The sequence below is a fragment of the Acipenser ruthenus genome, chromosome 15, assembly GCF_902713425.1.
Source record: "Acipenser ruthenus chromosome 15, fAciRut3.2 maternal haplotype, whole genome shotgun sequence".
In the NCBI taxonomy this organism is placed as follows: Eukaryota; Metazoa; Chordata; class Actinopteri; order Acipenseriformes; family Acipenseridae; genus Acipenser; species Acipenser ruthenus.
The window spans coordinates 24,799,312-24,826,884 of NC_081203.1; the positions used below are offsets into that span (position 1 = coordinate 24,799,312).

Consider the following 27,573-nt stretch of genomic DNA (forward strand, 5'->3'; position numbering starts at 1 on the left):
CTGGACCACACAGCCTCCATAAGACACAACTGAGCTTCTTGCCTATACACTGTGGCTAATCAAGTTTGTAGTAAAATATGGAATGGGTGAAACTGCTATGCAATAGGAGTCTTATTTCCATCCCTGATTTAATAAAAAAATGGATGCGATAAAAAATACCTTGCACTGAATAGTTACTATTTTTTTATAATTAAAGCCAACATCTATAAACTTTTTGATAACCTTTAAACTCGAAACTATTAATGTCGCTAGGGTATACCTTTCCTCTGTAGATTTATAACATTACCAGTAAAACAATGTTTATTCAATTATATTTGAACTTAATTAGAAGTTTCTTTAGCATGAGTATTGCGTATCATAATGTGGGTGGATGTGGATCATGGTGAATTAGTTTTTCATGCTACTGATGGCGCTAGTCATATACAGAACATCACATACAGTAAGTCTGGTGTCATAGGAATAGCCGTTAATATTGGTTGGCTCTTTATTGGTCAATAAATTGTCAATAAATTGACTATCAAAATGATGAGTTGTTCCTCTTTGCTTAACTGGCATAATCTATAATATTGCGTGGCCTATGGGACACCCTCTTTGTTGGTCAATAACATGTCTCCCTTTTCTTGTTTAGGTTATGAAGGTGTACCAGAATTCTTCAGCGACCTACTGAACCACATAACTGCTGTGCTTCAGGGGCAAACTTCAGAGGTTTCAGCCGCTCCACACAACGGCAGCGCAGCAGAGCAGGTGGCCAGTGTTGTGGTGAACACAGCAGACCGAAGCAGTGGCACTCCCACAGGCTGCTGCAGCATGCTGGGAAAAGACGCCAATCCCTGGATTTTGGAGGGAGACAGTGGCGGCAAGAAGGCCTCGCACCAGAGACTAGGCTGCAACTCGGCCATGTCGCCCAATTTCCAGCAGCACTGTGTGGCCACGCTGGCTACAAAAGCTTCTTCCCAATGACCAGTTTTCCAAGAGATATATAGAAAGAAACGAAAAAAAACAGACCACCTGATGCTGATTTTAGGAGTTTTTTTTTTTTTTTTTATACAGTTAAGACAACCTCTCTTCCCCATCAGTTTTACAAATCATTGTGACTCACTTCATTGCCCAAAGGATAAGCGACTAATTTATCGTGTCAGTCCAGTGCACTTTTTTGTGGAAAAGGTTGAGTAATGGTACTGGGGTGTGGGGTGGGCAGAAAATTGACATTGCCTTTTGAAAAGTAAACATAGAGTGCATTATGTATGTACACATCTATGACAAAATGATGCGTACATGTATTTTTTGTTTTGTTTTATTTTTAGGTATAGAGTATATTTACAATTTTTAAAGAAATTGACATTGTATGGTGGAAAATGTTGGGTATTTGCTACCCAAGACACATGTAAAAATAACATAACAAAAGGGGAAACCGAGACTTTGAAATGGAGGCAGCAGAGTAAGAGTCATTTAAAAAACTAAAATAGTAAAGTAAGGAGAGCGCTCATAATTCACCAAAACCCTTGAATTTGAGATCAAATTCTTTGCCGTTTTGATAATAGATTTGCAGTTGCCTTTTCCTGTTCTTTTAGATTAATCTTTTGACTAGGTACCTTGATGTTGCTATGACAACATAGAACGTGTCACTGTTTTAGCCCTTATATCGGTCAGATCGTGTATCTGGTACATTATACCAGACAAAATACATTTTAGTTCTTCAGGCAAAGATACAAACATAAAAAATGGCAAGAAAAGCTAGGAGTTTTTAATTGAGGTTGTTTTCAGGGTTAGTTTGGAGATTTTCAAGGAATTATGAAAGTGTTCACTTATTTAAAAAATCTATTAATGCTTTGTTGTGCAATTTGATTTACTGTACAACAGAACTCCTAGTGTTTCTTACCCACAAGAGAGGAAAATATAATTCCTTTTTTGAACTGATAATTCCAACAGCATTTAAATATTGTCTTAATGGCCTGTATTTCAGATAAGGGGCATTTTTTTTAATATTCCATGAGGTGTGTTTGTTTTGCGTTAAAAGAAAAACTCACTCTATTTTGCTTTGCATTAAATTAAGACAATAGCTAGTTTGAATCAATTAATATATACTGTATATGAAGAAATTAAGTTGATTATTATAAAAAAAAAATTAGATTTGGGTGCAGAATAAAGGCTTATCAGCAATCCTGATGGGAACAGAACATTAGTTTGTGTCTGCGTGTGTTATTGGCTTGATACAGGTCGAAGTGCGGCTACTCTCAACAGAGAAAAAACAAGGATAATGAAATGATTATTCCATGTGTGTACTGTATGCTGACTGAAATAATTTGATTATTGAAATGAGAGGAACATTCTGTTCTAGATCTAATTTAGTATTTCACATATTTTTTAAATAATTATTTAGTTGGAATAGGTACGTGTATATGGGTGATATAAATGCTAGTATTTTAAACAATGAGTTGATAGGCCTGAAGAACAAACAATGTATGTTGTCTTGTTGGGATTTAAAGCTGATGGTCGGGGGGGGGGGGGGGGGGGACGACAAATACAATACAATAAAGGTTTGTAGGCAGAAGATCTACTCTCTTCTTGAATGGGAGAAAACAATGCAAGTTACAGCAAATGTTGAAATTGTGCATCGCTCTGTTCAGTTGAACCCACCAATTAAAGATGTTAAGTTTTTACAGTACGAACAAACCACCACCAAACAATAGAAAAATAAATGTGAACAAAAGTGAAAGAAATCGAGCATCATGTTTCCTGTTATTTGCTGTTATCCCAATTCAAACTAAGCTGCTCCCATAACCTGTAACCTTCTGTGCAATGCTCTTCCACCTTTTTGTCATATATATATATATATATAAAATTCCATCTCTGGTATTTATAGTACATTATTGTACATATTTCAAGTTATCAGTGGCATTCTAATTATTTCTGTAGATTTCTTGATTGGGAATGTTCTGTTAACAATGTCAGAGTTGCCATGCCATTATCTGAACGTCTTTACAAACACCCTTGGTCTCCATTGCTGTATATTATGGATGTATTAATGTATGTCCATTGTATATTAAGTAGATTTTCATTATGATTTTCAAAAGTGCAATTTTTTTTTTTTTTTTTTTTTTAATTGGGGTCAGATTGCAGTTTCACTGTGTGTGTGTTTTTCTTTTATTTTTAACCCTTCCCATACAAATGTATTTTGAAAACGTAATTTGTTATAGGAAAACTAGCCATCTAAATGACGCCTTTTTTAATCGGGCTTATTTGTTTTGACAGTTAACTGGTTTTACTATTTGTTTTAATTGGTCGGGTGGGTTCTTGCTTGTTTCTTGCAGGATTTCAGCAGATGCATTTGCCTAGCACATGTACAGCAAACACAAATCTTTGTAATGTAATATTCATTACAAATATTTTAAACAAGGTGTAAGTAAAATATCTTTTGTAAAAGTATGCAAAAGGCTAAATTAACATATAGAGAAGTAGAGAGTACTAGCATTATTTTATTGCAATTTAGCAAAAATAAATAAAAAAAAATTCAACATTTAAGACAAGTTTGACAAAAATAACATCTTTCATTTTTGGGTCCATCTCAGGATATTGTGCACATGTGTCATCCTCTTCCTCCTCTTCCCTTTTGAAAATACTACTAGTATTTTAAAAGATTGTGAATCAAATAAAATGTGGATTTTATAAATAAATAATAAATACAGTACATATATATATATATATATATATATATATATATATATATATATATATATATATATATATATATATATATATATATATTCCATCCAGTAATTCACTCTCAGTTATGCTGTAAAACAGAGATCAATGCGTTACAATACAAATAGCTTGTCTATGCCTGGCTACGTAAGAAATAAAACACCAGGCAGTACATTTCCACCTGTGTAAGAACAGTTCTCATGTATGCATTCTGGGCCCAAAAATACTTCCTATTGTTCTCTTGCACAGTTTTCGTTCTGTATGACTAATAACAGGTGTTGAGTACGGGGAACACTATCTCGCGTAACGGACTGTGTTATGCTGTACGGTATGACGTATGCAAAATTAAGCTTGCAGGATCAAAAGGGCACATAAATGGAATATATTTATATATTGTATTTTATTTATTTTATATTTAACTAACCACACATTTATACAGGGTTATTTAAATTAAATAATAGGATCTGATAACACATAAGCCATGCAGAGACATTCCACTCGCATATTATCCTCCCAGTCCTCGGGTCCCTTGTGCCTTGTGGTTTGTCAGGATATTTCCTGGGGAATGCCTCTTATTACAATGAAACTGTGACAGATACCACAATAAATTTGGAAGAAATACGGCACGCTGGTGCTGACATGGTACCATGGTAATGTAATTGATTTTATACCATTGTGATACCATTAGTAGGCTCTAAATATGAAATCATGACTAATGTGGTACCATTCTACCAATGGTGCATACCCTTGTAGCTGCCCTTGTGATACCATTGCCACCGTTTCCGTTGTTACATTCGGGGCTCATTTTGGCACTTGATAACTCAATATATTTAAGTGTCATTTGGGTACAATGAATGGGATCAGAATAAGTAAGTACATTAACCCTTTTGTTAAAAACAAAAAGCTCTGTGCCACTCATCGGTCCTCACATTATGATTTGTTCTGATGATGTGTTTTTCTTTTTGTATTTTATGTTTCAAGATTATGTTCTCAAATAAATGTTTTAGCCGTCTCCCTGGCTAGAAGAAGATTGATGCAGTTGTTTTATTGTGTACATTTTAATCTGTGTATTTTTTGTTATTTAGTATAGTTTTTTATTATTATTATTATTATTATTATTATTATTATTATTATTATTATTATTGGATAAAAAGCAGGACCCTTGCTATTCAGTCCTGAGTCTTTCAAGCTGCAAATTGTTTGGTGCCTTGTGTTGTAGGCTAAGTTGGGACTCAGTGATCTGAGCTGTCATTTATTAATGAGCAATTCTGGCTTTTGGAATATTTAGGACAGACACTCCTAAGCAATGTTTTCCTCATTTCATTTAGCACAGGATTTTTGTAATGTGATGTATTTTGGTGCTCATGAACAGTGCTGGTGACTGAATCTGCTGAATGTCTAGCACAAGCAGGGACTGTGGAAGGCTCTTCTCTAGCACTATGAGCATGCCTCAGGAGAGGGAGTGGTTCAGTCTCTGTGCTCATCCAGTCCTCGTCCAGTTCTGGTTGTATTGATTTTTTTTTTTTTTTTTTTGATGATTACACTCCATTGAGGGTCAGTTTGAGACCACAAAACAGTACAGTAATATATTGCTGTCTCTGGTCCTGCATTCAGGTAGAGTAGTTTACATAGGTTATCCACTGTGTGTGTGTGTGTGTGTGTGTGTGTGTGCTCTCCAATTTCTGCATACTCCAAGTTTGAATTTCTTTCAGCCTTCACAATGCCAAACATTCTTTTTATTAATAACCCCTCTTAGTGGCTGACTTAGCATGCATGTAGGGTTGGTCCAACTAGAGTGGTAGATTGGTTTCATTTTGTTTTTTATCAGGCAGTGTTTGGAAGACTGGCACCCAATTGAAATGGTGAGATAGAGGGGAGCTGCAGCTGGGCTCTGATAAGATCACCTAAAGGCTCTGTTGTATTTCCTGTGCTTTACAGCATGATTTAGATATTCCTTCTTGTTCATACTCGTGTCATTTATTGTTTACTGTATTCTCCTATTTAAAGCCACGTTACGATGCAAATGTTTTTTTGTAATCTCTAATTTTTATATAAAAAAAGTTTACCTAATTGACTTGTCTTTGTCATGCAGTTATTCCGTTGCTTGTGTTTGTCATTTAAGCAGCCGAGTCCTGACGATAAAAACAATTGTGGACACAAGGATATCCAGGCTGGATCTAATAGTAACACTAGGAAGGGACAGTGATACTGGCTACAGGCAAATACAGTACTGGGTGATACTGTCTGCAGGCAAATACAGTACTGGGAAGCATCAAGCTTTCTTTCAAGCTTGATCTTGGTTCTTCAACACAGTTATTTAATAGAAATGCATGAACAACCCTCAAAAAGACAATTAGATATCACCAACCACTTTATTTTTTTTTCTTAGATAAATGCCATACAGTATATATTACAGTAAAATCAGTCACCTTTTAAAAATTATTACATTTATTGCATTTTTCTGTCTTTAAGAACATAAGTATAGAGTAAGTTTATAGGTACAATATTCTAGAAAGTATTTTGTAAAGTAATACACCAAGAATACATCACCCGATTTATTATTATTATTATTATTATTAGTAGTAGTAGTAGTAGTAGTAGTAGTAGTAGTATTAGTAGTAGTATCATTATAATCATTATTTGTATTATTCTACAGTGCCAAACAATTTCATAAGGGGGCAAATAGCAAAGCCCCAAATAAGGGGGAAGAGATGGGGTGTCAGATAAATGGGAATTCAAAGTTATTTTGGATGAGATGTGCTTGGCGGTTACCCTCTCTGGATCTCATGAAGTTTCTGGGCCACATCCTCCAGCTCGGTCTCAATCGCAGCCAGGCTTTCAATCTCCTCCTGAAAATATATAAACAAGGATCTGCTACTGAAGTTTATGTTTCAGGTACTGTCCCATTCAGAATAAAACATATATATATATATATATATATATATATATATATATATATATATATATATACACATATATCAGAAATATATCAAGTCAATTCCCTATTTTGCTGTTTGTCTTAAAGAGCAACTTGTTATGGGTGTGAAGAGTTTTCTTCACTATATTTTTCTTGTTTAGCTTCACTTTGTATCATTTTCTGTTAGTCAGCACATTGTGGTGAAGTTTAAAGTGCCCATGTGTCCTCAACAGAGCTCTAAGAATCATGTCAAACTGCAAAGCACAGCATATCCGATACACAGAGTGTTGTCATTAACCTGCAACACTCTGCACTAAGTGGACTAGTCTGAACGCTAAATCCTGACTTACAGGGATTGGGAATTCAAAATAAGAATTCCTAAAGTAAAGATTGTTTGATACTGGCTCCTTACCTCTACATATCTAGAACCATCCCAAACGCCATGGGTTGTACAGGACTGTTAGTGATTGTAGATTGTAATGACGCTGACCAGTACTACTGCTATTAACCCAGCAGGGTGTCTGAAAAGGCAACCACTACTGGCTAATAAAACTCTTTACGAGTCTCCCTGTGGCTGTAAACAGAATTCAAGTGGGGCCGTTGTAGGCTCTGATGAGAGTACTTTTAATTAAGACTTTGCCCTTGGGCGTAACAAGACATTTCAGTAGAAACCAGAAAGGTCATACCCATAAAAAAAGAAATTAGCACAAAAAGCCACTTACTGAGGTGTAATCTCATGCTACTACTGTAGAGGGTATTGTAGAAACCATTTGTCAACGAGGATAAGAGTTTTCGTTTGGTTTCCCTTAACAGTATTTGGTGTTCGAATTATTGTAACTATGGAGATTGCTTTTTTTTTTCTTTTTTTTTACTATTTTAAAAGACAGAGAGCATTTCTTAATTCTTCTTAATGTACATTCCCCCTTTTTGAGAGGGAAGTCAAATGTTTAACAATATACTATTTTGAAAGCCATGGTAGGTGCATTTTTAGTTCCCTTTTAATAAAGCACCATTTTAGTATACTACAGATTAGTTTGATTGATATACACACTTCTTATAATTGAAAAGGAAAGGTCCTCATAGATTTTGCTGGTGTTTTCAACACACAGGGCTCTGCAATCAGCAATAGTGTTAATAAACAGGATAGTTTCAGCAGTTTTTTTATCAAGTCAGTACTGGTAAGAAATACCCACCTCAGGTTTCCTGTTAGCGCTGCCTTCTTCTTCCCTTTTCTCCTCCACGTCTGGATGGCGCATCATCTGGAGCTCTGCAGACTCGAGGGATCTGGAGCTGTCTTCTTCCACACTGGCCTCCTTTGAATGGTGCTTCTCAGCTGTGAGGTGTCTCTGCAGGGCTCCATCGAGGAGTGGGCTTTTGGGAAGGGGGTCCTGCAAGCTTTCAGTGGAGTTCTCTTCCTCCCTAGAGCGTTTCTTTGAGGACAGTTGCTCAGCCAACTCATCCATTTTGTTCAACCATTTGGACTGTCCTTCAACCTCTGCCTTGCTGCTCTTCTCCTCTCGTTCGGCCACGTTGCCATGGAGACTCTCTTCCCCTGCTTTGCGACTTTCCACTTTGTCCTCTGCGAATTTCTTCTCATCTTCTTCTGAATCTTCTTTCTTGGAGATCTTCTCGTCTTTGTCTTCTTCAGAAATGTTCTTGGAAGAGTCACTCTCAGAACCTTTAGACAGAATCAAACAAAGCTTATTAGTGTTCCTTTTATCTTATCTGCACCCTGAGTTACAAAGATCCACAGAGATATCATGAGGTCAACCAAGAAAACTTAAGCAATATGTTCATTATCCAGCACTTGGCATGGACCAATATATATTAGAGGTGTAATGCATCTGTTGGATTTTACCAGTGTTACCTGTGGTTCATCATCCAAAATCAATACATGCAGTGAATAACAATGATATGACTATTCAATAAAGATAATTTAGCGATAATCAAGTCTATCAATGCCATAGAGAATCCCTTACTGTCTTTATGTAATCTTTGCTCCTCTTTGGTCTCATTCTCTCTCTCTTCTTCCTCTTGGGAAGAGTGTGCCCTTTCTGGCTCCTCTTTTCCCAGTTTGGATTGCGCTTCCCTGGTGTCCTCAGGCTCTTCGTGTGTGCTGTGCTTCTCCTCAGAAACCGGGACCTCCTTGCTCAGAAAGTCTGTGATGTGGTTGTCAGGGGTATCCTCTCTCTTCTGCTCCTCTTCGCTCTCCTCAATCGCATTGTCCTGCAGAGACTCGGTACTGTCTTCAGTGAGGTCCTCGCCTAGCTGTGTGTCTTTCTTCTCTTCTTCCCACGAGTCGTCCGCTGATGACTTGGGCAGCCCCAGCACAGCCAGCATGGATTGATCTGCCAGGGAAATCAATAAAGGAAATGTAAGCTTTGGTAACAAAAGGGCTACTCTGATTAATGTGCTCTCTTGGTTGTAAATTCTGATACAGAGAAGAGTGAATACAATTTTAAGGGCAATATATTACAAAATAATGTCTGCTGTTGCTGACCATGTTTTTTTTCTGCGTTTTTTTTTTAATTTTATTTTTGTCAAGATATGTACTTAAAAAAAAAAAAAAAATTGCCCCCCACCTGCAGCAAGAATAATGTAAGACTCTCTAAAATTCCAGGTTTTCATGTAAGCCTTAATTGTAACAGTCTTCAATTAAAACTTGTGCTGTACAAAAAGATCTAATATGTACTTCCCTGGGCTCTCACTAGATGGCAGCATCAAGCATTATGGCTTCCTCATGCATGCTCATCACAAGTTTGAAATGGAGTTCCTGGTACTGACTAATGTAACATTGTTATTTTCTCAACCATGGACTGTATTCAAACAAGTATTATAAAACACATACAATAAAATTCAACAGTGCAAATCATTAAAAAGAAATTACGGCATACAGTCTAGTTTTAAAATAGGATTGTTAGCATGCAGTGAAAGTCACTCCGGCACTAAAAGTCATGCTGTCGGTGCTAGAGATGGACAGGAACACAATAATCCTTCTCAATTTGATAAGAACAACATGAGGAAGCCAGGGCCATTCTTTTGATGTTAAACGGAATTGTATTGTAGGTGCAATAGAAAATGTAGCCACAGTTGTTTATTCATTCTGCTAAAAACCACTTAGAAACATCTGAAACACAATACAAGCCTCAAGGCTGCTGAGGCGGTGTTCAGTGTTCTGAAGAGTGTAATACGATACACATGGTCACCCTGACACCTACCTGCTTCAGCATCCTTGTCATTGTGAAGGACGCCAGAAATGTGATCCGCCAAGTTGCTGCTTTTCTTCTGTTTCTGGGCTCTTTCGCTAGTACCTGTAAATATATCAAGCCCATAGCAAATGAGAGAAAGATGATTTCTGCACAACAAGCATGCAATTGGGTACAACAAAATACACATCTAAAGAGTGGCTATTTGATACAACTATGTAGCCATGCCACTCATTACAGCATGGTTTTTGGCTCATGGTCCTATGTTATTGTGTGTCTTTAATATGAAATATGTTTAAGTAAAAAGTGCTACAATATAGATATTTAAATAGTAAGAAAAGTCTACTTTACCTTCAGCAGCAAGCTCCTGGAGTTCTTTTAGAAGATTTTGGTGGCGAAGTATTGAAATTATTCTATCGTCTGAAACAAACAGAATTTTTTTTTTTTAATATTCCTCAGAAAAGGTCTTCGGATCTTTCTAATGATTTGGGCTCAGGCTGCTGTGTGAAGCACATCTTGGATTTCAGTTGATTCAGCTGTTTTCCTTTTTTTCCCTTTCAGAGCTAATTGCCCTAGATTGTATTGTGGAACCTGTCCCGGTCTAATGCAGACTGACAATTAATCAGGGAATACGAATGAAGTTTCTATAAATTTATGGCAAAAGTAAGCATTTTTTTTCTGCTGACCCAGAAATAGGTGAACATACATTTTATATAAATGTGTAAGAGTATATTAGAGAAAAGGCAGTTTGCTCTTAATGTATTCAAGAAATGTCTTCCATGATAGCAAGCCCAACTGAAGGAATTGAAACCAGCTTTTCATCTCTGGAGGCCTTAAGTCTTAACTTGTTGTGGAGTAGCCAACATCACAAAGTAATACTAAAGAAATTAGAAATGATTTTCTTCCAGGCTAGTGCTAATATCATGGTTCTGTTCCAGGGAACAATTGCCAGTTTCCATGTGTTTGTTAGACTCCTAGGGCTGATTCCAGTGACATTGGTGTCTCCCACCTTTCATTAGGTTATTTTACTTGTGAAACTAGAAGATTCATTCCTTATATAGGACCGTGTTAAATGTGTGTTTGGTATACACATTTTGTTTGTATATCAGATGTCCTATAAAAGTAAAATAGCTCCATAAAATGGATAAATGAATCCCTCTAAACAATCCCATAACTCAAGGGTAAATGAAAGATTCTGTGCAAACCAAGCTGTATTGGATTACTTATGATACAATAGGTTGCATGTTTCCAGTAGGATCAGGTATCTCAGTTAAATAAACACACATCTTAAAATATACTTTACCTCCTCTGAGAGCATCCAGACACTCCTGACTGACTGGTAAAGGGCTGGGCTTGGACAGTGTGTCTGCAATGACCTCCACAATGCACTTCATCACCTGCATGATAAGAACACAAGGCTATATGAGAGCCTGCAGTAGCAGGGAGAAGAACAGGGGTTGGCAGACAAGTGCAAGACAGGGAACTGTCACTTCCACCATCATCATCATCAGGGATTCTTTTCTGCTTGGTCAGTGGGATATTTTTAATTAAAATTTAAATTAACAGCTACATCTATTGCATGCTGGAGACAGGATATGAAATATGATTGATTCCTATAACTGTTTGAGCCATTCTCAATTTCTGCATAAACTCTGGTTTCAGGAGACATGCTGTATAAAAGATGCTGGTGTGTCCCATTAAGGTCAGGGGATCACAGGGAACAGGACATAGAAAATAATCACACACCCTATATTTACAATATTAATTAAACCTATATTGAAACCACTGAACCATTTCAAATTTGAAACAAAAAAATGGAAACCCGACCCAAATGACTGTGTGCAGTAATAGTGGTATCTCATTCAAAGCAGAATGGAGATGGTGCCAATTTGCCTTTTACGGTTCATTGCCAAAAAAGCATTAGTGTACTTTTTAAAATGCTGCATTTCTCATGCCTAATTCTGATTGAGATGGTGATGTCTCATTTAAATACCAGTCCTAAAAACACCAAGAAACAACAGCAACATTTAATTCTATTGAGATGTATTGAAAATCAAGAAAAAAAATTAACAAAAGAAAAGGGGAGCCAGTGATAATGTTGTTAGAGCTAATGAGAAAATATATTTCAAAATCCTGGCTAGCATTCCTTTAAGAAATATGAAGACTCATTACTTAAGGAGCTTTTTGATACTCTGCTTCATCAAAACCCATACCAATATACAGGAGGTGGTACCTGCTGTCAGGCTATGAATTCTACAGTGTATTTCCTCTTGCCAAACACAGACTGAGAAGTAGGAGTTGAAATGTTTTCAGTATCTTGACTCTGTTATCAGTATCTTGACTTTTCAGAACCTGATATTTCCATGTCCAATCCAGCTCAGGTCAAACAGTAAGTGAGTTTGGGAGTCTCAGTCTATCCCATTTGGACACTGTTACATTGTGACTCAAAAGGGACAATTTCTCATTGTTTTCAAGGCTGAAAGAACACAACTTCCAATTGCTGTGTCTCCTCTTAATTACTTATGTGATTTTACAATTCTTACATGATTCCAGCAACCAGGAAATTAACGTCCAAAAAAACATGGGCCTACCCTCTATTGCAGCTGTTGATGTAAGAACGTTCTGTTCATTTAAAATGCTACTTTCAAGAAGTGTGGTCTTTCATAACCAAGAAATTGATACAAATGGTTTAACAAAAAACACTTGGCTATACTAAATTGAATTGTGTGTCAACCTACAATTCAATTTGAATCGAGTTTGTAACAGCTAGTGTATCACATATGCTTTCTCTATTAGATTAATGGGAGCTCAAGAAGCAGTGAATGAAGCCGTGGTATAACAGAATGGTGGGTCAGGGGTATATAAAAGATAATGAAAGCTATAAAACTGATTTGCTGTGTATGTTTCAATTTTCTTAAGCTATTCTTCAGGCAAAAGGTTAAAAGGCTTTCTTTTGCTAATTTATGCGCATTGGGATTGGCATAGTGGAACGTATAAATATTATCTCCCTCCATTGCCTTACCACACCTCCTAACATTGAGTTCCTTACTCTTTAAAATAGTACCCTCTTAGTCAAGAGAGTGTGGAGGCTTATCTTATAGCGCACATGGTATGGATATTTGCAATGTCCGCAGAAGTGCTAAATAAGATGTGTAACCACCTAGAAAATAAGAAAATAAAACGTGTAACCACCTAAAAATAAGTGAATGCATAAATCACACCATCTTGTAGACCATCTGAAAAAAAGCCAATGAGATACTGTACAGATGCTATTAAGCCAGAAACTGAGCCACAAGCACTCATAATAAATGTGATTACTGCAGCAATATTGATGCACTGGGATATTAAGCACAATCACCTACTGATAGATGCTATTTTCTCAAAGACGGAATTGAATTTAACATCTGCTTCCTTTCGCCAATAACAGATGACCTTAAGTAACAACCAGAGCAACATCACAATTAAATGAAGACCACAGTTTTAAAAGGAAGTGTAGCAGCACTTGATAGAAAGTTAGTTTACTATTTCTTGTATCATGTACTGTTTCACCTTTTCAGCGTTTCCAAAAAGCCGTGGAACACGTGTTAAAATTACGTTTTGGCGTGATACATGTTCTTTAGTTTCAGTTTGATCTGAGTAAAATAAGAAACATTGCCAAATAGTCACTATACTGCAGTGAGTAAAATAAACGTAAATGGTCATTTTAGAACAATAAATACATAGATTAACATTTGTAGTTTATATCTTCAAAATAAACCCTTTTTAAAAGTATTTTAATTTCGTTCGATTCTATATTCAACCCTGTACAGCGACCAATGCTTATTCTCTTCGTGTTTATTTCCCTTGGCACATCACCGGAATGTAAAGAACACTACTGTATTGTACCTATAAAAAAACATTTTGCCGGTCTCTTTGTTTTTTTTTTCTGTGTTAAAGTAACATGGCGACAACATAGAACCTCGTTAAACTGGATAATGATTAGTGAACCATATAGATGACAATTATGCCCCTAAATGTTTTAATCTGATCAGTCCACTACACTCGATTAATGTGTTTTTTAACGTTGTTATTTTTCAATCGAAAATACACTATAACTTTAATATTTTTAAGATGTGGATGCAATAGCAATATTTAAAAAATGACAAAGCTTACCTTGGCATTCTCTTTATTCATATGATCGGAGGATACTGGTAGCGAAAGTGCTGTAAGTGAAAAAATATATGCATGCATCAAATTATACTCATCAACTTATCACGTATTTCCTGGACATTTATACGTACACTGTATATTGACTTCAGAGGCTTTGCTTTGTCAAGGACTCCAATCAACACTTCAAGTAGAAACCCCTTAAAAATAACTAGAATTGCTTTTCAGTGATGACCTTGAATAGGACTATGCTGATTTAGTGAGAATTGTATTGCGAGTAATTTGATTCGTGGAAGGATTTGATTTGCATTACTGCATTAAAGGCATGTTCAGAAGACTATGTATTATCTTAATAAGAATCAGTATAACTTAACGTTACCCGTGCATTGCCTATGTATACACATTAAATACAGTAATTGATTTTATCTCCCATCAATATTTTCGCATTAGGATGAGCTCTGCTGTCCTTGGTGCTGAAAGGACGGTTGGCAAGCACTCCTCTATGCACGGCGATTGAAATCGTGAATCATTTTCTTCTGTTTAAATCACATACATTCTTTAATCCCACATGCTAACAACAGATAAAACAAATTATATTGCCTTACCGTGGTAGACAAAGAAGGTCAAGATCAAACAGCCTCTTGTTAACATTTTGCAACGGAATATGCTTTACAAAGTCTGGTGCGAGTCTGGTTCTATGTCGCTTATAATGTTTAAAAATGTTCAGTAAATCTGGTGAGATAATATGATGTTTTTGTATTTTCTGTTATTGCAAGGAGATCGCGGTTTCTTTTAACCAGATATGCAGCAGTACGTTTCCCTGTGCCTCTTGTGAAGGTCTCGCTGAGCTTCAATGCAGCAACACCTGCTTTATATGGCAGCTGAGAGGAGGATGTGACATCAGGCATTGGCTGGAGCAAACATTGCAATGAAATGAAACGGTATTAGTGTCAATAACTATTTTGCGTTTAAAGGTGGCTCGTGGTGGACATACAGGTACCTGATAGGGTGGCGTACGTTAACCCTAGTCTTTTGTATGACGTTGCGGGCAATTCCATGTTTTCCCCTTTATAAGAGTACATAATGTACTTAGATTTTTTCCCATGACAATTGTCACCCGCTTTTCATTATATAGCTGTTTTTTCCACTACATATTGCTATTATAAAAGTCCATCATCTAAAAAACAGTTGCCACTTAGGCATAGCATTAATGTCTGGATAACATGCCAGGCATGTGGCCAAACAGATGGTGCTGTATCTTTAATTGTTACGTTTTGGGTCATTGTCCTGAGCAGTGTATGTGGCTTTTTAATTTGCAAGCTGGAAGTCAAAAGATGTAACTTCGGAATACGTGCTTTTGGATTGCCAGTTATCATAGCAAGAGGGGGTCGCTGTGTTAAGGCTAGCTGTCTTTTGGACAATAACTAGATTGCATACACTGTATTTGTTTTATATTGGATTGTACGGAATTGAAAGTGCTGTGGCAAAATCAAAGTCATGTATCTGATGATTCTGTCCAGTGTGTTTTTATTTTATAAGAATGCAGATTTAGACAAAACGAATGTAATGTAGTAACAATACATTATTACAATGACTTATTAATAAATCATTAAACACATGAACACTACTACTACTACTACTACTACTACTACTACTACTACTACTACTACTACTACTACTACTACTACTACTACTACTAATAATAATAATAATAATAATAATAATAATAATAATAATAATAATAAATACTGATTAGACAGGCTAGTATAGTTTTGCATGGTCGTATTCAAAGTAATTTCAAAGGAAACTGGGACATTCAGCATGTTCTGTCGGTACAGTAATTAAAATGTTATAAGTAGAGACGGTTTTGTATAATATTATAGCATGAATATACCCTTATAAAATGTTACCACAGAATTGTAAAGCCTAGTGAAGCATGGTAAAGCATACACTAGGCAAAATCATAGAGAAAGCATATTAAAAAAAACAAAAAAAATATGGCCAATCATAGTAAACGACTGTAAAAACACAGTCTAACCATGAGAGAAGCCTGTGAAAACTGCAAAACTGTTGTGCAGATTCACAGTTGTAAACTTTTCTAAGGGCAGTAGTACAGTTAAACCATAACAACAGAGAACATCAGTGTGCGAGGAAATAGGTCTTTGGGGTGGATACAATCCAAGATATCCCAGCGCATACACTAGGTAGGGAGATGGTTGTGACTTATTTACTGTGTAACCTGCTACTGGTATAAACAGGACACTGATCATAGGTTTGAAGTGGATGGATGATCTTGAAGTCCCATGTTCTTTAAAAATCCAATCACTTCAATTTTAATTATATAAACTGCTCATTTAGAACTGACCACTGTGGTCATCCAATGAAGAAAACTAAAGGAAGCAATCGGGTTAGCTGCATGTTCTTTCACTGTACCCACCATCTGCCTTCTTAACATTTACATTTTAATTCACAAATCAGCTACTCTTACCTGCCCAGACCTTTTCTAATTAATATGTGTCTAGCTTTTCTCTGTGTCTACACTATTTTACTGTTCTTAGTTCTTAACTTTACTAAGAGATTCTAACAAAAAACAAAAAATGACATTGTTTCCTAGTTTTGATGGCACCAGTCCAGCCAGTATGTAAGTGTATTACAGTGTGGAATATACAGTGTATGTGAAATGTCTTTGTATCAGATGGAAATGGCTTCACATTAAGATGAACTATTCTATTTAATTACAGTATTCTTTTTTAACTACACAGTATAACAATATAGTATTTGGTGCTTTGTAAGATACAAGCTGATTTTCAAGGTCAGAGCAGTCATAGCCAGCCACGCTGTGGTAGGTATCAACTTGTTTTGTGCAGCACCCTAAATAATATAATACAATCTAAAATAGTACAATACATTTCAGCAATATCATTTTTTTATGAGCTAAATAATCACAGTGCCAAAGGATAAATAAATACATGTATTATTGCACTGAACGTGACATGAAAATAAATTGTATATTCTCATTCTCCAATTCAAAATGTTGCATTAAGAAGTAATTCTGCCTTTTACTGAACATGCAGTAAAAGATCCTCTCTCCCCATGGTCAGAGCGCAGGACTGAAGTCATTCTGTTTATCCCATAGGCTATGTAGTTCCTGTTTTATATTATTTCTGAATCAAATTTACTTTAATCTGAAGTCTCTGAAGCCTCTGGAAACAATGCAGGGTGGTTAATTAAGTAGTATAATTAATTAATAGTGCATGCATACACAATTGATACATATTGAATTCATACAAATGTAACATTAATTAATTATGAACATGGATAATGTTATCACATACAGACAAAATGCATATGAAAATATGTTGAATTTATCAAATTACATTTATCTGAACATGTTTCCCAATATGGATTATAAAGCACTGTTTTTTGTGATTGAATCTACCACTAAGATGCAATATTCTGAAATCAGCCGCTATACCCATCATGGAGGAGTGTGGAGTAGTGGTTAGGGCTCTGGACTCTTAACCGGAGGGTTGTCGGTTCAATCCCTGGTGGGTGACACTGCTGCTGTACCCTTGAGCAAGGTGCTTTACCTAGATTGCTCCAGTAAAAACCCAACTGTACAAATGGGTAATTGTATGTAAAAATAATGTGATATCTTGTAACAATTGTAAGTCGCCCTGGATAAGGGTGTCTGCTAAGAAATAAATAATAATAATAATAATAATAATAATAATAATCTCAATAATATAAACCAATACATACTCATAATGCATTGCAGGCCTATGGCACCACATCAGTACCAGTGTGCAATATGTATTCCATTGTCTTGCCACTGCTGATAATGTTGTGGTCTACCAGTTCTGCTGGGGTGTTTTCAGGTTAACACATCAGTACAGCATTAGAATTGTATCCCAATAGTATATGTTCAGTATGGGAAATCAAAAATGTTACTTACAGAAAGCCTGCAGGCATCAATCTCAGATTAGAGAACATGTCCCAGTTTTCCTGTCACGTTAATCTTCAGCATGCAAAAAAAAAAAAAAAGAAAATCTCTCTAGCTGACATTGTGTGCTGTGAAAAAGATCTGATGTAGGTTCTGTATTTGGGATTGGATCTAAATAGGCCAGTTTTTCCATGTAATATGTTTGTGAGGTTATGGCGTCCAAATTCCCAAGTATTTTTTATGCCTACATATTAGTGTTGTGTTGTTAGCTGAAGCCTAAGTAACTCCAACATTTGCTGGAGCAGTTTAAAGAAAATCATGATCAGTTTGATACTGTTTAAATCCTTAAAATAGCACCCTCCCTGTTTTTTATTTTATTTTACTGATGAAATACACTAAAGACTCAAATGCTCTGTTGATTTTCCTGTTGCTGGTACACAAAAGACTGATTTAATTAAATATAGTGTGGAATTATACAGATCAGCTTTGTAGAACAGTTGAATAGGACCTGGTTGGTTTATGACTGAGTCTAATCCTCAGTCATATCTTCCTAGCAGTTCTTCACAATATTGTCCCTGTGTGCTATTTTCCCTTTTTAGCATAGGCCTTTCAAAAACATAATTTTTATTGTTAGGCTTCCATTGTGTTTTGTCAGGTTAAGGAAAGGCACAGACAGAGCCACACATACACACACCTTAAATACCTTTCCTATCTGATAGGCCTGCTTGAAATACAATCTGTGGAGAAAGCACCAGATGGATTGCCTGCAAGCACAGCTAATACATACTGTATGTATGAATGGCCTTTACTCTCAGAAGATTACACAACAAACGTGGGGGGAGGGGGATTATATAACTGAAAAAATAGGACACATCTCTTTTGTAAAGGAAAATTAAATTAATTATTCACCAGAGAAAAAAGCAGAAAATCTATAACGCGTAGCTTTTTGCTTTTCTCAATAAATGCATAAATAGGCGAATTGAATAGAGAGGTATGCCTTGGCAGCCTTGCTGAGCTACAAGGTGTATTCTGTCGGATTTATATTTTACCCTTTACAGAATTAAAGGGTCTGAGACTACACCTAGAATAAACCAGCTTTCCGGGTCTAGGACTATGGGGTGAACAGAACATTTAGAATTCTTCATAAGCTCTGTGCATATCACAACTTTAGCCAAGTTGAGGGTTAGCACTTTTTTACCACAAGCCCTTTAACATTTTACTAAATATACAGCTTGCATATCAATATCAGTGTATAATCCCAAAGAAACATCAGCAGACCACAGCATTACCATCAATGGCAACACAATGGACACCATTGACAATCACTGATAAGTAGGACTGCTCTATGCAGTAGGTTCAATTATTTACCGGAGACAAACTAAACCAGCTGCCAGGATGCTAAATGCAGTGTAACAGGTAGTGCGTCAATAAGGCAAACATGTGCTGTATTTATTTTTAATTGATAAAAAATTTGCATATTTACACTATACTTTCAGAAATGGGAATTTTCACGGTGAACTACATATTACATGGCAATGGGTAAATTTCATGTGAAATCTGCCTTCCTGATAAGGGTACTTGATTTTACATTTGGGGTGCTGAAAATCCAACAACTTTGCCCATAGGTAAGAAAGCAAGTCAGTGGCTAAGTTGCAATTAGCGAGACACTTTCACTTTAAAAAAGGCCTGAACAGGCCAAGAAAGCATAGCTGTCAAAAGTGGTTTGGGAGATGAATGAACAGCCACAGAAAATGCTGCTGCCTCTCTTTTGCTAAGCTCACATTTGTTTTCAATGGCTGCTCCCTCGGCATTTCTAGTTCTTGGAAAATCTGTCAGCCATTAAAATGAATGTGAGCCTCACATTGCGATACAAAGCTACCAGAAAGCATTGACAGGCCTCTTAAAACATGTTTACTTTGTGGACTCCAGGAGTCATGCATTGTTTGAAGGACATTTGGTTGTGAAAGGAAAGATACAGTATTATAGAGGTTTGCGATGCTATTTCCTTAAGGAAACAATTGGAAAATCTATAACATGAAGCACTTTGCTTTTCTCAATAAACACGTAGATAGAGCCTACGAGAGGTTTGTTGGCATGCCTATTAATGCAATATAAGTTCATAACATTGTTTATTCAAATACACTTATTAGACAGAGATAGCTGTTACCACAAGTATTTTTTTAACAAGCTAGAAGTTGCAGCAAGTAAGTCATGAAAACTATTTGGATAACTGGCAGATTTGGGTCAACCAGTTTTGGGGTTCTTGTGTTCCAAAAGCAAAAACTACCTATGGGGTGAATGCTAACATAGAAACTGTAAACTAACAGGTCCTAATGATAGTAAACAGACACAGGTGGTGCAAAACTGAACATTGTGGGACACTTTAGGACTATTTACAAACCAGGTTTAATTTTGTTTTTACTGTAGAGTGCTTGGAGGTCATGTCTGTTAAGGGTGCTGAATAAATCAATATTGTATTGTACAATGAGATACACACATTCATCTCCATTTAACAAGCTATGTTCTTTAGGTAAAACATGACAACTTAAGTTTTTAAAGCAAAGGTATGATTATTTTTAATTGACCTAAATTCATTCATTGTGGATAGTAATAAAAAACATGTTCCTTGTCCAGACTAACAGCCCTGTCATAGTTACCTCAAGCACTAAGCTGGAACCTCAAAGAAACAGAACGTGATCACAGACAGGAGATAAAAGCACCATTTACATAATGAAAATAAATGAAAAAGCTCACAATGATCTAGAAACTTGCTCCAGTCTCAATAGGATAATATAAATGTAATACCTATACAGGAAACACTCTAGCAATCATTGAAAAAAATAGAGAAAAACAAACCCTAGGCAGCAATAATGCAGAAAACAATGGAGCATGAAATATCCAGAATTGCATAATGAAGAGCTGTATGTGACTGACTGTATGTGACAAGCCTAACAAAAAAAGGGTCTGGGTCAGAAACAGACATTTGGATCAAGACAATACAGCTTCAGTACTGAATTATAAAATACCACAGCATGGAGGAGGCAGTACCCCAATAAACTGTTGCAGGCCTGGGCTTGATGGAAAACTTACTATTCCTGTAGGAATACTGTCAATTGAAACAAAGACTTCTAGTCTAAACGTTTGTCATTGAATTTTACTTTCTTTTAGTATTTCTAAATCCATTACTATTGAGTGTTTAAGGTTCATGGATAATACTGTAACCCCCCTTTAGTGGCTGTGACATGCCATTAGATTTAGCTAGTTGCTATTTTTTGGCTTATTTTCTGCTAATTGAACCATGTACTGTATACTATGCAATACAACCGTGGAACTGTTTGACCTTCATAACTAAATTCATTGATTCCTTTTCATTTTTGATCCCCAAAAAACATGTATTAAGGGTCTCATCATAAATATATTTTTAAAAATAAAGGCTGCTTGTAACAATGGGCAGCCTATGAAGAAAAATGTGAGGTCTCATTAAAAATTACACTGAACCTGCCCCGGTGGGGGTTTAATTTGATCTCGTTGGAAAATTGTACCAATTTTACCCAGTGTCCTAAGTGAAGCTATTGTGCTGAAAATGTGTGGTGGTTTAGATATTGTCTATACTGGGTTGCACTTCACTTGTGAACTGAGCAAGCTTTGAACCCAGGCCTCCAGAGGTGAAAAGCTGGCTCCTACAACTATAATAATATTTATGTCAAAGATCTTGACAGCTGTTGCTATATCAAGTCATTGTTTTGGCTTTGATTTACAAAGAACAGAGGTTGAGGTTTTTTTTTTTTTTTTTTCTTTTTTTTAAAGGAGTAGAACCATCATTTGGTAAATGGAAAACAGCCTCCTGTTTCTCACATACTGTCATTTAAATGTGATGTAGAGCTACACAATGCTGTGTTAATCTCATTTTGTAGTGGTTCATGGTCCACAGCAATTCAATTGTTTCTCTCTGCAGTTCTATGGATGGCAACGATGTAGTTGATCTACACTCTTACAACATAATTTGACAGCTGTTGCTGTGAAAACAAAAAAACAACAGCAATAATAAAACTGTATATAAATATCTACTGCTATGCATGTTTATATGAAGTAATTCACTGATGTTGATAATTCTATTCATTTGGTTACCAAGATATTCCTTTTTTACCACCTTGTGTAAAATGTATTGTCTGACAATAGAAAATCATTTTTTTTCTTTTTCAATTATTCCACATTCCTAGCATCCCTGCATATCTACACCATTACTTTGTGCTATACAGTGAGGAATTGTCTAGAAAACTTGGCTCAGGAGAGTTTTCACATGATCTGGCTGGACAAGCACTGGCAGCAGACTTGCTCAGTGTGAATTCCCACACGGACAGAAACACAGAAATAGCTTTAGGACTAAAGAACGGAAAGAGCTCCTCTTGAAACTGGAACGACACAGTGGAGATGGAGCAAAACAAATAACAAAAGCCACTTATATTTCACTGCCTGAGAGAAAGAAAACAAAATCATAGTTTTTAATATCAAAACATAAATCATTTGTCAGATGTTTCTGTTTTTTACAATGCTTCTTCGCTTTGTTGCACTCTGTATATACACAGGATGATCCATAAACAATGTGGCATAGCTACAGCCATAGCTGGTCATAACAAGTAACTCGTAAGACAACTTGTAAATACTTAATGCTGGTACCTTAAAGCTAGTAACTAAAATGTAATTCCTAGTTAATAATCAAATCGATTTGTTAGAGATGTTTGTGACCGGGTGTCTAACCCTGAGAAACTGTGTTCTGTATTTCGACTCCTCTTAAAGAAGAAAAATATTCTCCTGTTTGCTAAAAGGTGAGCTGTACAGGTGAATACAAAACACTTTTTTCCTGATAAAACCTCCTCACTCCTCGTTCTATATCCTACAATGTTTTCTGAATGGATCCTTATAGTTGCACCTGTTTCTCTTTTCTCCTATTTTTTGTCTCTTTTTTTGTTCCTCTTTCTCATACCCTTTTGCATGTAATTTGATCGACAAACGAGAATCGCTCTCCAACAGTACAGAATGTCAAGCCGTTCCCTTTGGAATAATAGGATTCATGTTTGGGTAACAGGTTGCACAGCTCAGACAGATATGATCAAATTAGACTGTCAAATTTCAAGGCCCGGCTTTTACTATCTATAATGTATTATGATTAGAAATAGCAGTTTTCTCCGGTGCCATACACTACATTGAATACATTTGATATCTATATCTTTGACAGTCTAATATCTACTGTTTAACATTTTTGTTACCTATAATGCACGTTTATAAATCCCTGACCTTCTTATTGGAGATACACTGTCAGGCTCTTTTATTAGGACCTGTAACCAATATCTAGTTGGGCCACTGTTTGACCTGATCACAGCCTTGACATAACATGGCACAAGGTGAGGAAGGTTTTGAAGGATGTTAATCCATGCTGTATTTCATATTTATAACAGCAATCTCTCATCAGAGAAATACCCCATCCAGTACCTCGCTGACTGCCTCCAAATGGCTTTCACTGCCAGGTGAGGACACATCATGGGGTCAATATGCAGTACACACAGGAGGCAACTGGCTAACTGTTCTGGCATATGTACCACAGACTGGCTACTGAGGAGGGTCATATGAAGCCTTTAAATGAAGCCTTTATAGTGATATTTGCAAGGTTTAAAAATACATTCATTAAATACATTTGTCCTGATGTTTCCTTCATTCATATGTAGAAATGGAAGACTGAACACACAACATTTGCTGGGTAGAGGTAAGAAGTTTTTAAATGTGTTAGATAGTAATAAATACTTGGAATGTGGTCAACAGATTTCTTGAGTGATGTGGGTAAAAAAAATGGGGATGCTTTGCCAGATTACATGTCAGAAACTCTTACCATGCTGTTTTGGCCCAATGTCTGGTCCCTCCGTTTTGCCAGTGTTCTACTAGTTAATTACCTGGTCACATCTGCCTCTTACCGCTTGTGTCGTCCTGCCCTTCTCATGCATGTCATAATAAAAATGGTCTTAAATTTCCCAAACCTGTCAACTGGAAAGGATATGCTACAGCTCAGTAGATCTGTGCAATACTAGCAAAAAAAATATACTAATAAAATGGAAAACTACACCCTTAAAATGACTGTAATTAACATTACAATTCCAAGCACTTTTTCTTACCTGTTTTGCAAATGTGCACATGTAATTTTACAATATCTGGTACTACAGTCGTTTAAAGAAAGTTCTCATGTTTAAAATAAAACACACATGTTTACAAGAACATGTGCTTCTTTAAATACAACACATTTTATTATTATTATTATTTGTTTATTTAGCAGACACCTTTATCCAAGGCAACTTACAAAGACTAGGGTGTGTGAACTATGCATCAGCTGCAGAATCACTTACAACAAAGGCTCACCCGAAAGCAAAAGGAGGTTAAGTGACTTGCTCAAGGTCACACAGTGAGTCAGTGAGTGAGCTGGGATTTGAACCAGGGACCTCCTGGTTACAAGCCCTTTTCTTTAACCACCATACATTTGAGACCTATATCATGAATCGAAGTTTGTTTGCTTTAATCTCTTTAAATATAAAGCAGACAACTTTCTACCCAATGTGTCATTTTTTTTTTTTTTTTTTTTTTTTTTTACTGTTGCTAGAATGTATTAGGTTTTTATACTCATAATGGAAATTGTTTGAAAGCACAGAGAGTGTTTGCATTCATAATAAATTAGATTTATGGGAAATCTAATTGTTTGCTCAGGTGAGTGATATTGTTGGAGTCACTGCTCTTGTTTTCATGCAGTTGGTGACTAACCCTTTGTAACGTTTATTTGATCCTTGATGTTCTTACACAGTCAATGGCTTCAGTTGCCTCATTTTTAGAAATGTTTAACAGAACAAAGGCTGATCAATTTTATTTTGTGACACAGCTTTGTTAACTTAAAGATTAACTCTTATATTAACAGGAAACATCGCTTGGAAACCACTAATTAAACTCAAGTTATTACTTTTCCATGTTTGCTTTGACGTGCTTTGTCCAGTTTTGCCTTTAAGTCTACAGATGCAATTACTTGTGAGTATAAAACAGAAAGATGTTCCTGTTGAAATTATTTGTATTGAGAAACAGTTATTTGAGTTGATTCAGTGGGATGTTCTATAGGGTGCTAGAAATTCCAGAAACTGCTGTGTTTTTTGTAACCAGCAGTGGTTGAGGAAATCAACAATCCTGGTTGTGGGATTGCAGCCCATTCCTGGCACAGTCTGTATTAGGGAGACCTGGGAAGTGAGTCTAGAGATGCCTCACAGGTATTGGTTGAGGATAACCAACATGCTCAATGGGGTTCATGTCTGGTGATTGATCAGGCCATGGCAGAGTTGTAATGCTCTTTGTGTTGCACGTAAGAACATCCTAGTTAGAATTTTGTTGAAGTAACTGTAATGGATTACTTTTTAAACTTCCCCAGCATTGTTACTAATTGATTTTAATAGTGATCAGAAACATTACATTCAACACGCTTTGTGACAGGGTTGGAAAGGTAACTGCAGTTGTGTATTAAAGGCACTGGTTTACAGACAGCCAATGGAAGACCTTTCCACAGATCAGAACACAGACAGCGCAAATTCTAGTATTTACTAAGGTTACTTGTAATGAATCTTTCTAATGCTACCATAGAGAACAGGTCAAGCTAATTTCCTCCGTGTTTCACATAAAAGCACCTGCTAGCATGCAAATATTATAGGTAGATGACAGAAATTATAAATTGGAATTATACCAAAAACGTAATTAAAATATAGACACTCTTTTATGTTTGTAGTAGACTGTGGACTGAATCGGTAGCGTTGATACTGATATTTGACATTGATATTGATTTTGGAAGGAGATGAGATCAGCATTTGGTTTCATGGTCCAGATTGAAACTTGCCATCCCTCCTAGAAAAAATAAAATAAAATTAAATTAAATTGCCCAGCAACCACATCAAACAACAATCTGGAGTGAGTTTTATCAAATTAAATTACCTCAGACCTGACGGGAACAGACTGGGATATTAAACAATTATAGTGAGTATCTTTGATAAACAATTATCCAGATTGAATTTACTGTATATTTGTATATAAAGTTTTTTCCTCCTGGAAGCTTCATTGGCAAGGTCATGGATACAGGCGACAATGAACCCTGTTTTTATTATAGCACTGATATCCTTATAGCGACTGTACAACTTTGGCACTTTGTATTTCTATAGTATAAAGCTATATTATATATATATAATTGTAATTCAGCAGATGCAGGGATGCAGATTCAGTAAATACAATATCAAAGTGAACAAACCGGATTAATTGTCATGGTGCCAGGAAAGCATTGGAAGGGTTTGTTTAAGTAACAGCCATAGCAATCGAATACCAGTATGGTTCAATACAATTAAAGACAGCCCAGCTCATGATGGTTTAGTTTAATCCACTTACATTATAGGAATCAAAGTGTTATTGACCTGCAAAGGATGGCTTTGTCCAAGTGAATTCTGCTGGCTAAGGTTTGCTCTTAAAAAAACAGGGCAGCCGCTAACCAAAGTGTGTATATTATTATTAAATGTCAAGATTGAATGTTTAATTTCATAGCATGGCATTACATGCTCCCTATCAATGGCAATATAGACAACAGCTTCATATAACTATGATAGTGCAAAGTTATACCCAATGGACAACATTTCTTGGATGTCCCCACAGTTATGTATAATGAACTGAGCTTTCCCTCAAAAACTGCAACTTTCAAGGCCATTTATGTTTTCATCATTGGAAAATATTACATTTATGTGGAACTGCTTACTAGTATACTATGGTACAGAGTCCATTTTTTATAGTTATACTCTATAAACCATACTATATATATATATATATATATATATATATATATATATAATAGTCAGCACTCGTAAATACAACATTCAGATACACGTCAGTGCGTTTTACCATCCTTGTATTAAGAAACAAATCAATTCCCATTATATATTGTATATGTAACAAATTAATGTGCTTACCCGTCACAAGTGATTTCCGATTCCATCACCAGTTTTCTGATACAAAGCCCATCTCTGTGTTACAATGTATTTGTTTATCCGTCACAGCCCGCGATTTCTTTTTAGCATGCCAAATCAGTCTTTATTGTGCTGTTACACAGCGCTTCCTCCAATTCCACATGACAAAAATACAGCAAAAACAAAGCAAAAGAGACAAGCTACGGTAATGTAACAATTAACCATTAAACAGTTTTAGAGACTGTGATGAATGTTTTAAAATCTGTGCATTTGTGCATTTTCATTTGCAAGTGAACTGTCCACAGAACCACAGATACTGTGTATATGAATGTATACTGTATGTTTGGCAAGGTCGTTTCATTGTTATACTGGTTCATGTTACAAATATAGATACCTCATGTGACTTCATATTATACTACAGAAAGCACATAATCTCTCTTTCTTAGGGCTGATAAATTACATCTTACATGACACTCGTGAATATGCTGAAAAACAATTTTACACTGTAAGGCACGTGCAGCATGGAGCAGCTGTCTGGGTCAGGTAAACAAAGAGATATGGCAAACGTCCAAGATTTCCCACTGAGAGGAAACATGTTCAAGAAATATCCAATAGCTTCAGCATATTATTACATTGCAGGAA

At 36.1% G+C, this 27,573-nt stretch overlaps 2 protein-coding genes across 3 annotated transcripts in view; one reads left to right on the plus strand and one right to left on the minus strand.

Annotated features, from left to right (window-relative positions):
* Positions 1–4,736, plus strand: part of LOC117422543 (inositol-tetrakisphosphate 1-kinase-like) — a 56,004-nt gene extending 51,268 nt beyond the window's left edge. For both annotated transcript variants that reach the window (XM_058987570.1, XM_058987571.1), the window contains exon 11: positions 629–4,736. In XM_058987570.1, the coding sequence (XP_058843553.1) occupies positions 629–960 (332 nt within the window). In that variant the 3' untranslated portion in view covers positions 961–4,736. The remainder of the gene's footprint in view (positions 1–628) is intronic.
* A 1,319-nt stretch (positions 4,737–6,055) lies between these two features.
* Positions 6,056–14,857, minus strand: LOC117422190 (chromogranin-A-like). The gene is made up of 8 exons (XM_034036901.3): positions 14,577–14,857; positions 13,978–14,027; positions 11,129–11,222; positions 10,177–10,245; positions 9,838–9,930; positions 8,599–8,967; positions 7,813–8,297; positions 6,056–6,551 (listed from the first exon to the last, which is right to left on the minus strand). Exons 1-8 carry the CDS (start codon positions 14,620–14,622, stop codon positions 6,471–6,473), a joined length of 1,287 nt encoding a protein of 428 aa, XP_033892792.1. The 5' UTR covers positions 14,623–14,857; the 3' UTR covers positions 6,056–6,470.
* Positions 14,858–27,573: the final 12,716 nt, after the last annotated feature.